The 12,081-nt window shown below is 38.6% G+C and overlaps 1 protein-coding gene across 1 annotated transcript; it reads left to right on the top strand.

Annotated features, from left to right (window-relative positions):
* The first annotated feature begins 2,793 nt into the window (after positions 1 to 2,793).
* Positions 2,794 to 11,786, top strand: LOC135473761 (E3 ubiquitin-protein ligase RNF115-like). The gene is made up of 9 exons (XM_064753645.1): positions 2,794 to 2,885; positions 5,255 to 5,304; positions 5,732 to 5,786; positions 6,986 to 7,224; positions 8,161 to 8,211; positions 9,256 to 9,331; positions 9,873 to 9,966; positions 10,519 to 10,634; positions 11,162 to 11,786. The coding sequence occupies exons 1-9, from the start codon at positions 2,802 to 2,804 to the stop codon at positions 11,288 to 11,290; spliced, it is 894 nt and encodes a 297-aa protein (XP_064609715.1). The 5' UTR covers positions 2,794 to 2,801; the 3' UTR covers positions 11,291 to 11,786.
* Positions 11,787 to 12,081: the final 295 nt, after the last annotated feature.

Below are 12,081 nucleotides of genomic sequence, written 5' to 3'. Positions count from 1 at the left end.
TAAATGTTGTTATACGCCGTACTTAAGAATATTTCACTTATTCGACGGCGGCCAGCATTATGGTGGAAGGAAACCGGCGGAAATCCACGACCATCCGCACGCTGGATAAGTCATTAAGGAGTTTACCTATCTATCTCTTGGACACATTTGTGAGGTGCGGGTTTAAACCCGACGTGCTGGGATGTATTCTGTTATTATAACATTATATTGTCAAATTCAGTATAATATCCTGTTAGTCTAACAGAGTCCTCATGTTGAATTAACAGACTATGTGCATTATATTTAACAGAATAATCTGTTACATTCACTCATACAAGGGAATTTCTGTTAAAAATAACTGATTAATTTGTAAAATCATTTGTGAAATAACTTGCCAAAGGTCGGTGGTTTACCCCCGAGGCATGCAAGTTGCGCTTTTTGTTAATGCACGCATTGACTGCCATCGTATAAGCGAAAAAGTCTTGGCTATTGAGTTCAACAAAACATGTGAGGTCGAGTCCACTTCATGCTGGAGTCCGCTCCGGCCGTACGAGGTCTGTCAGCAATCTGACATGTGGATGTTCGTGGGTTTACGCGGAGCGCAGCTCGCGGTTTCCTCACACCATAATGATTATGGATTATATTTACGGCGTAGAACACCAATCAAATAAATAAATAAATTTTACATTCAAGTATTTCATTAAAATAGTATTTTGTTATCAGTTTAGCAAATTTATATTTTTTCAACCAATACCTACACGAGCATGCTAAAGAAAAATTATTACGTGCACGGAGAGTATATCGGAGTGCATATGGCACGTTAGGTATTCATTCGACAAAACGTCGTTCTATAGAAAATTTCATTCTCTTCAACTACCTCTGCAATTCGCCAATCGATATTAACTTAGTAATATTAATTATATTAAAATATTTTTAGGGATACACAGGATATTACGCCACAGCTAGGCGCTATGACCATTGCCATATTGTTTTCACAACTTAAAAATACCTACTAGTGTATAATAAAATGCCGGCCTTTACACTCTAGGAGCAAACGAGCATGGTCCGTTTAAGTTTGTCTGTGCTAGTGTATGACCTACAAGCTTTTAAATATTTACACACCTAAGTATAATTTTAATATAGAAAAAGGTTGATGGAACCGTCATTGGGATAACTCTTCCCGTACAATGGCGTCTCGGCGTGCACGCTGCTGTTGTCGAAGCTAAATTGGCCTTTGCCCTCTTGCAACGCTGTGGTAATTCAGCTGCCATGCACCATTTTGTCCAGAAAACTTCATCATAAAATCGTGCAGGAATAAACAATGTGCCAACACATCTTAGATCCGCTTCATTTCAGAAAAATTAAGTTATGACAAATCGGAATCACGCAATTTTGTGAAAGTGATATTTGCCCTTGATTTATGCAGACACAGCCTTTAGCACTGTAAAATGTGCATGCATGATAAACAAAGACCGTTCATCGCCCCATAAATATTTACATGTTTCGTTAGACATATCAGTTATATATGTAACTGATCGGTATCTGACCAGTAACTTGTTAGAATCCAACTTTTCAAGAAAATAATTTTTTTTTCTCACTTAACCCATTCTGACACATCCAAAAAATCCTCGACCATCCATCAACACTACACATGTGCTCAGATTTTTACACCTCTTTCATTTTTCAATTCTGGCACAGCTATAAACTTAGTTTTCTATCTCCGACATCTCATTCGATGCGTAGTACCCATAACACATCAAGTAGCAGTTTAGAAGTCATGTATCGTTAAGAGGTAAGTAGCTTATTTCCGTTTGAAGACACAGGCACATGTAGACCTCTGCAGAACATGCGAATTAAGGGAGGTAATTACTAGTACGCAAATTCGATGCTTTCTGTTAAATATGGTGGAGTTATGCTGTGCTCTTCGCAATAATGAAAAATGTGTATAATCATAAAAAATAATATTTCGCGAGAAGGTGGGCGTTGAATTTGGGGAGACGGGAGTGTTTCGCCCTGGCACTAAACCAGCTTCATGTAGCAATTAAGCCATGTAGCTTAATTAGCGTATAGAGTGACTGAGTGCGTGTGTGTGTTTTAAATATATGCATTATCCTGTTTCCATGTATAGGCCTACATAAATATACTGACATACACGCTGTAAATCATTATTATGTAAACTGTTTGAACCGGAAATGAAAGCAAGACTTTTTCTTATCCTGAATAATGAATAGCATCATATTAATGAATGATCTGATTATTTATTTATTTATTTGATTGGTGTTTTACGCCGTACTCAAGAATATTTCACTTATACGACGGCGGCCAGCATTATGGTGGGTGGAAACCGGGCACATCCCGGGGGAAACCCACGACCATCCGCAGGTTGCTGACAGACAATGAATCATCTAAAAGGAATTGTGTGTAAACACCTGATTTCGACATAAATTATGCACAATTAGTCTGTCACCAGAGTAGCCGTTGTACTATATAGGCGCATAGGCCTACCACAAATGTCGGCCAATGTAAACTTAAATCAAGCCTCTATAGATTGGTGATATCATGATATTTATCTCACATTCTTCAAACGTACATTACTATTCTAGGAAATCGAGGATGATGAAACAGACCGAAACCAAAAACAGTAGCGCGAAGATTGTTCTAGAGCTGGCAGCCGTTAACTGCGCAACTATGAATACCTAGAAGCCTATGTACTTGCATGAGCAAACACGTGTTTTTGACATCACAGGCCCACGGCGCATTGGACTTCCCATTCAAACGCTGTGACGTCATCGTTCGCGGAAGTTACTCCAACAACATTCAACATGGCGGAGGCAGCAGTGGCAGACCCACTACCCAACAGATTTTACTGTCACCAGTGCTCCGTGGAGATAAATCCTCTTCTTCCAGTGAGATTTTTGTATCACACTTTGATTTCCATGCTATTGGGTTAAACACAAACACAAATGCGTTGTCTAATTGTTTTGCGCCAGAAGGCCTAACATTCCACGCTAGGTTTGTTTAGGGCGACTGCGTTGTAATGCAATGTCGTTGTTGTTGCTATCGTCAGGACATATGACATGCGCTGAACTGAGATTGTGAAACAGACCATGGTCTTTTTTTTTGAGTGTTTGTTGACAACGCAGTCGACATATTTACTTTATCATCTCTTTTGTGTGTATGATATCTATTGAATGTGAATCAAGGGCCCTCTAGAGTTTCAGTAGTATATTCAAGATTGAGTCAATTCGTTATTCGTGCCCTTGATTTTGTCTGCTTTTAGTTTGAGCATTAGTCAGACACAGTTTGTGTGTAGGTCTTTACTGGCTCGGCTTTATAAGGCTGTGAAAGGAATCACTTTGGCTGTAGGCTGCATCAGTCTGATTATCCCCCTAACATATAGTAGGTAGTCCAGTTTCAGACTATTCCGAGATTGCGCTGTTGTTAGATTTGGCCAAATTTTGTTGGGTCATGGATGACCCCAAACCAGTGTGCTCCATATAAAATTGTGACACAATGGCAGTGTGAAATGGTGTTTGAGACAAAATAACCTGTGAAATACTGAACTTACAACAAATCTTGTGAGAAGTCTGTCAGCATGCTTCAGTTGCATTTTGAACAATTAACAGTTTCCACATATATGATGAATGTGACTAAAGCAGTTTGCGTTCACACAGTGGTAGAAGTGAAAGCATAATCTCAGAAGAAGTGTCAAAAAGGCTTTGTTTGCCAAAATATTGTTCAAAATGGTCTCACCGGGCAAAATGCTAACCATAGACAAAGAGAGTAGGAATGTAGGTGAAATAGAGGTAAGGTCCGTTGGTAAATTAGCTTTAGCAAACTTGTTTGGAAACCGTTAATCATTCTGAATGGAATAACTCCTTATTAGAACCACTGATCTGGTGAAAAAATTCTGACTCCCATCTCTCCTGTTATTGGTGCCGTGGTGGTCGTGACAGATTGACAATGTTTATATGGTCATGGTCTTACTAACTTTCCACTAATATAATACACATATCATGCTGTCTCTGAGAGTGTAAATTTGCATAAATCTACCTTATCTTACCTTAGCTAAATTTAAACCCAATTTATGTAGAATGAATGACTATGGCTAAACGCTACTCATTACCCTGTGGGGAAGGTCCGTCAGGATGGCCGTGGATTTGAGCCAGATTTTCTACCACCATAATGTGTCATCGTATAAATGAAATATTCTTGAGTGTGCATAAAACTCCAATCAAATAAATACATAAATTTATGCAGCGTTTCGAGTTAAATGACATATTTGATGGGTCACGTGATATCATATGACTTTTTTTTTACCTTTAGGAAAAAAGAGTTCTAACTCGAAACTCACCTATTTAAAGTGAACACAAAGTTGGCAACTATATATACATTTCAGCCCAAAAACCTACTAGCTCTCAATTGTGGTTCTTATAGTGGATAGACAGATATCCATGCAATAAATTGTATTTTGCAGTTAAAGTGTTAAGCTGATGCACTTTGAAACACACATTTATGAGCAGGGAGCTGAAACAGCTGCCCGTGTCACAATGCGTACATGTTGGGCAAGATAACTGCTATAACATGTCAGGGTGAGATGGCAAGAAAACCGCCTTGGGAGAGTTATTACTTGAAGAAAAAAAATTGTGATTTGTCATTATTTTTCCTGAAGCAAAGTCAGATTTGTATGAAAATATCTTTCTTTGAAAGAAAAAAAAAAAGAAAAATGAATGATAGGGTCTGTAAACAGTCAGTAGGTCCTACTATGTTTGGTAAATTCCCTGAAGTGGGTACAGCCAGGTAGGCCAAATGCTTACACCCATGCAGGACGAGGAAAAGCAGGACCGCTGAAACACAACACTTGTGTCAATGAACACCACCCTGACCGAGCATGAAAGCAAAAGATAACAACGGCCGTTTGATCATGCTGGAACTGATACTCTTTGGTTGTGTATCAGGTGCTTTTGGTTGTATTTTCTCATTGTTACATTGTTTAATACCGATGATATGGGAGAGCTCCTAGGTTGTGTGACATCACTCTAGATAGCTGTAACATGGCAAAATGGCGTCACCAAATGAGTGGCTGGGTACTGACGATTGTTTGCTTTTTATTTTGTTGATAAGCAGTGTAAAATTTAACTAAATATTTTAGAACATTTCTGGAATACTACTGTATGAATTAATTTAAATTTTATTAAGTAATTCAGATTTAGTAGCTGAATTTATGTTCACTTTGACATACCCTCATGCTTTGTTTGATTTAATATTTTTGCAGGATTTCACGTGTCCAAATTGTGAGAATGGTTTTGTTGAAGAAATTACGGAGTAAGTTCTTCTGGTCAGATTGTTGAATCTAGGTGTCAGTTTGTGCCTTTTTTAAATCTGTTTAGTTCTGTAACAGACATATGGTATTTCAGTTCTTTCATTCATAATGCATTAAGGAGCCTCTCATCAGTGTGATTGTTGTGTGTTCAAGCCCAAGTCATGCTGGCTTTCCTCTGTCCAATGTAGAAAGGTTTGTCTGCAACCTGCTGATGGTTGTAGGTTTGCTCCGGGCTCTGTCTGGTTTCCTCCCCACGTGATGTAGCCTGTCGTATAAATGAAATATTCTTGAGTACGACGTAACACAAATAAACAATAAGCATAACTGGGTCTAGCCAATTACTTGCATGAAGGGTATCTTCTGACACCATTGCACCAGGGTTTGTCAAAGTATTGATGTTAATCGCACATGTTTTCTTTGTCTTGTTAGTGACTTTGGTGGTTCAAATTCAGCAGAACCTGATCCTGCTGCACAACTAGCTGAGGTAAGGCATGCTCAGTGCTGTACATCCACACCAAAAAATGGGGACTGTGAGGGGACAGCTTTGGAGATAGTGACTGCACAGTACATAAACATGCAGTCCCTGTTTGAATGCAGAGTAGACCTACCCATATTCTTCAACCTTTTGAACAACCTTTACAAGCAATAAGTTGAAACGTTCTGAAAGAACTATGTGGTGTCGAAAAATGATGTGAACAGTTTTACGAAGCTTGCATATTTAGTCACACACACAAAAAAATCATTTTTAGCATCATTATCAGAATAAATGTATACATAAATACCACTGAAAAAAAGTGCTTTAGTTGTTGAAAAGGTGGAACTATTGCTGTGTTGTGTTCATCAAAGCTAACACTGCTGCCTTTGTTTCACTAAAGTAATATTGAACATATAAAGCCCTTCTTTCAAAATCATGGATTTTATATCTCAGCAAAGATCATTGCATACTGATTGAAGGTTTTCACTTCCTCACTGACATACAATTTTTTTTTTTTTGACAAATAGTTTTAGCTGTACTTAGTGGTGGCCTAATTTATACATGTATCAAACACAAAAAAAATTACCTGTCATTTGATATTAATGTTTTTGAAGCAGAATTATGAAAAGAATAAATTGTGTCCTTTGCTGTGTGCAAGAACCGTGGAATTTCTCATTGACTTCTGAAGAATTCTCACTGGCTAAATTGCATAATGATCAGTAGTCCTCAACTGTGGCTTAAAGTCAGGAGGTTTGCTTTTCATCATGCGGTTTCCACCTTTCCCACCATAGAAACGTGAATCCATGAGTGGCCGAGGTTGTTAGCACGCCAGCGCAGCGCAATAACCCAAGAGCTCCTCGCCAGTATAGTCACTGTGAGTTCAGCTCATGCTGGATTCCTCTTCAGCTGTACATGGGAAGGTCTACCAGCAAACCTGCGGATGTTCATGGGTTTCCCCCAGGTGCTGCCCGGTTTCCTTCAACTATAATTTCTGCCTCGCTTGGCGCGAAGACACAGTATATGTACACATACTTGATGACTCCTTGTTGTCATATGACTGAAAAATTGTTAAGCACAACGTTAAGCCCCAAGCATACATACATACATATATTTTGTAACTCATGTGCTTTTACCTGAACAGAAATTATTGCCTAATATTGCTAATTCTTTGTCAATATGTAAAGGCAGGTAAATTTTGATCTTTACAGTTATGGGGGAGAGCGTTTGTAGAAAGTTTTCGTGCTCACGTAGAGAGAGATGAAAACGCTTCACAACCATATGATGGCACCCCAAATCAGGGGAGCTTTGATGAGACATTTACCAATCTGCATAGCCGACAGCCAACACGGAGCCGTGACAGAATCACGGGTAGACCTTTATTCCCAAGGGCCCGAGTGGCGTTATCCAGAACAGGCACTAGGGGTGACAGACATCCAGTAATAGACAAGTAAGCTTAGGTTACAAACATAATGAGAATGTTGCACTTCTTTTATCCTGTGAGGTGGCACTAGTGTGGAGCAGGACCATTAGGCATTGTAATGTCCAAAAATGATTGAAGCACAATGTCTATAATGTTATATTGTATTCGTTTCTGCTGCTTATTGTGACATCATAATGATGAGCTGGGAAATGAACGTTTGATGTCAATAAAGTGGCATCCGGGTCCTACAGCCAGACGTTTGATGGGGCCCCCATTTCTCTATGCACAGCCTGAAAGTGGCAGGTCAAAGGTTTTCGTGTTCCATGTCAGATGTTTCCAAGTATATCTGTTTCATAGTTTAAATGTTCTTTCCAGATAATTTCTCGATAACATGCAGATAGTTTTACACTTCATTGATGTACATGTATATGTATTTGTGATGTTGGCGTTAATCATTCAGTGTCAAAGTCTGCCACCGACCTACAGATGGAAATTGGTTTTGCCTGGACCCTGGCCAATTTCCTTCCTCCATAATGCTAGTCGCCATCGTGAAATATTCTTGAGCATGGCGTAAAACTCCAGTGATATAAATAATTAAACTTATATGTACAGACACTGGAGGCATTGGTAAATTTCTGTATGAGAATGACATTATGTGGTATCGGCAATTTTGTTTACATTCGACCATTTTAATATTTATTGGGTACTGTATTTGAGCGAGAATTTGGGTTATAAATGACTCAGTTTGGCTGATGCTCTATTGAGTTCTGTTGATCTTTAAAGGGTGTTCTGAGTTTTTTTTTTGTTGGAACAAAAGATGACATCTTACTGGAAAAAGTAATATTAACTGACCTCAGTTTGGTGACCTGAATTTTTAGATCAAATACAGTATACATGCCATGCATTGTCTTGTATTTTTCTCTGTATAGTTACATGTTTGTCACTGACATTGTGTATTTACAGTATAGTTGCACATTTGTTGGGCAGCTTGTCGGGTGGACCTGTGCCCACAATGTAAGTACCCCACTCATTTTTTGTTCAGACCATAAATTACACATATACATACATGTACACATCTTAATTTCCATTACAATTTGTAAATTCCCCTGCTGGGCATCCTAAATGGTGGACGATGTTTCGTGTTGTTTTGTGCAGTTTATCATTTGCTGAAGACCACTAATCTTCAAACCATGTGGTGTGCATATCTCTACTTCATATGTGGGGAAAGCTTGTCATTAGATTGCCAAAGGTCAGTGGTTTTACCCTGAGCACTCCAGTTTCCTCCACCCATAAATTGATTGGCATGATATAAGTGGAAAATTTTTGAGCATGTCGTTTAACAACAATCAAATAAATAAATACAGTAATTCCTATTATTGTTTATACCAGTCCTCTATAATTTCATGTATGAACTGTAATGGTGATAGTAATTTGGCACTCCGGAACATCACTATGCAGTCATAGCATTATAGCCTGAAATCTTCCAGCTTGCCATGTATAGCATTTGTCTTGTGTACGAGTTTGTGATCAGTATCAGTAAAATAGGCATCGTGAACAAATCAGAGTTGATTTGTAATTTCAAATTTGTGCTTTTTGTTGTGGCTGTAGGTGTAGTTACTTCAAGCGCCTGTTGTTCTGTATGCCTTTTTTTGTGTCGGACATATTACCAAGGCATATTTATTTTTTTATCTGGTTTATTCACTCATTAATCCGATTCACCAACATTCGGTTGAGGGCCTTTGTGGCCTGGTGGTTAGCGTGCTGGCAGCAACATAATCACCCAGGAACCTGGGTTTCCTGTCAGCAGAATGCGGATGGTTGTGGGTTGGCTGGGTTTCCTCCCACTCTGATGCTGGCTACCATTGTATTATAAGTAAAATATTCTTGAACGCTGCCTAAAACTCCAGTCAGATAAATAAATCAATCATTAAGTTAAATATTCTAGAGTATATCTCAAAAGACCTATGAAAGTAAAGTAAACTCACAGTTCCCTCAGTATTGTTTGTTATGGTATGGTAATGCACAATGTAGTAACTACTGTAAGATGCTCTTTTGCAGTGGTATGTTTAACATCCATGGTAATCCAGAAGACTATGCCTGGGGTGCAGGAGGTTTGGATGCCATTATTACACAGGTAGGTGCATTATCTACCCTCTGGGAGCAGGCCATGGCTGAGTAGATAGAACTCAAAAGGTGTGAGTTCAATCCCAGGACAGGGAATTTTGGATAACCTCACTCTCAATTTTGTAGGGTCTTGTGGCTCTCTGTGCAGCCTTATGTGTGTTAAAGATTACTTTCCTTCCACCAATATGGTGTTCAGATCTCTACGTCACAGAAAATTCGTCGAAAAATTGAACTTAAATCTTGCTCTTATTAGTGGAAATGTTTTGAGTGTCCAGTAGATCCACTGATAAGTTTCATGTAATACACAAGTAGTGTAACTCTGAAGAACGAAAGCTTATTTTAACTCAATATTTCAGCAGTTTATTATGTCATTATGAGGATGATGGCTTTACTCCTGATGATATAGTGAGTTAAACTACTTGTGCTTTGAGTGTGATGTTTAAAAAGTGACACGAATGAACAAATGATTCATTTGCTCAGTATACCTGTGATATCATGTAAAAACTTATTCTTCATCTACACTCAGCCTCTTTTTAATTGATTGTTTTCAGCTGCTCAACCAGTTAGAGGGAACGGGAGCCCCTCCTGCTGAAAAAGACAAGATAGATCATTTACCCACTATAACCATTACACAGGAACATGTTGGTAAGTGGCTACTCAGAACATGTTCAGGATCTTTCATTCCTCAAACTCCCTCTGAGGGATTGCAGATAATTTTGAAATCACATGCCGCTTGTAACAGAACAAGTTTGATAGTAGTCTTATATTGCTGAATATCTAAAATATTTTATGTTTTTATTAACAAGGCTTTGTCATATTATTCTCTCTTTTTGATGTCACAGATGCGCTACACCTCAGCATAAAACACCTCAAAACCTGTTAATTTTGACCTAACTTTCCTGGGGGTAGTTGATAGTTTACTGGAAGCACCTCAAGAATTAAATGGCTTGACGTGCAAAGGTAGATAACTCCCAAAGAAAGGCTGTAGCACTGGTTTCGTTAACGGATAGTCTCCCTTGTTTGTGGCAGTTGCAGTGGAAAATGTGCTCCAAACATTCGTCATTCCCATTAATGTTAAAAATGCAGATGATATCGCCATTATCTTTATAGCTCTTTTGGTCTTTGGTCAAAGTGTTAGTTCTAGACAGAACGTTGTATTTGTATAGGCTTAAGTACATAAGTGCTTTTGGTTTTCAGATAAGGTAGTTCAGTGCTCAGTGTGTATGGAAGACTTCATCATAGAGGAATCTGTTCGTCAGTTACCGTGCCAACATTGTTATCACTCAGGCTGTATTGTGCCCTGGTTACAACTTGTAAGTACATCTGCACTTGGTTTTTTTGTAAACTCAAATCCATCTTTCACAGGCAAGCCTGTTCAGTTTTAAGGCAGTGAGTAAGGCTTCTGATAACTATTCTTCTAATATTACAGCTTGTAAGGTAAATGAGGAGATTGTTAAGTGTACAGTTTTGTATGAAAGCGTTGAAGCTGTTTTAAACTGAAGAAGGTCAGATTTTATTTTTGACCCTGGCAGTGGCACTGGAGCCCCTCACCAGTGTGGTTGCTGTGAGTTCGTCCAGCTCATGCTGGCCTCCTCTCCATTTGTACTTAGGAAGGCATGCCGACTACCTGTGAATGGTCGTAGGTTTCCTCCTTGCTTTGCCCAGGTTTCCTCCCACAATAATGTGAAATATTCTTGCGTACAGCCTAAAACATCGATCAAATAAATAAGTAAATATACCTCTGACTTTGAAGCTATTCAAGTGGAATATTCTATTCTCTTGTTTGAATAACGTTAAAATTTACTCTTACTTCATGTGTATTTGTTTCTTTTTGCTCCAGCATGGCACATGTCCAGTGTGTAGGAAGGATTTAAGTGGAGAAGACACCACTACAAAAGACTATTCACCCCCTGGGGCATTCCCTGGGGGGTCGGAAGACCCGGGTAGTGGCACATCAGGGGGGATATGATTGTATGCAGCTTAGACTGACACAGGGGAATTGTGATTAATAACACCTGTCCAGGAAGTACCGCTTACCTGTGATGTTTCGGATGGGTGGATCCAGCTTCTACTCTCTATATACGAAAGACTACAAGAGTGACCCAGGCTCCAATCTAATATATGTGTACATGTATATATATGGTATATATATATAAATACTTTCTGTGTGAACTGCACAGTGGTACTGTTTTATGAATGCATGTACGGGTGACCATTAGCACCAATAACACTTAAGCATCACGGTTTGATCTTGTGTGAGCATTTAGCTGTGCTAACTGACTGAAGCTGTGACTGTAATCTTTATATTAACCTAGCAGGGTTTTTTTCTTTAGATGGACGTTAAAAGCTCAACTTTCATGTAGAGTTACGCCCTGGCTTAACTTCAATAGTAACAGTGTAAGAGGCAGTGAAACCTGGCAAAGTGTTAGGAATGATTTCAGATATGAGTCTTTGATACTGTTTGACTATGATTTTGTAAATGAACTTCAACTTTTTTACCCAATATATATATATATATATATATATATATATATATTTTTTTTTTTTTTTTTAATCTGGAGAAATTGTGACATTAATTTATAAAAGTGGTTTATGACGAGTAGGTTACCAAGTTTTGGGAAATGCCTTTTTTCAGATTTGTCTGTGCAATTTGTGAAAAGACTTACAGTGTAAGTAGAGGATCCCACTTAGCGTGTTCTACTGATCTATATATTTCCATGGTACTTGACCTGTGAAGAGGCTTTAAAGTGTAAGTGTTTA

The sequence above is a fragment of the Liolophura sinensis genome, chromosome 8, assembly GCF_032854445.1.
Source record: "Liolophura sinensis isolate JHLJ2023 chromosome 8, CUHK_Ljap_v2, whole genome shotgun sequence".
NCBI classification, from domain to species: domain Eukaryota; kingdom Metazoa; phylum Mollusca; class Polyplacophora; order Chitonida; family Chitonidae; genus Liolophura; species Liolophura sinensis.
Note: the sequence above shows the minus strand (reverse complement) of the source record. Positions and strands in the feature narration are given on the sequence as shown.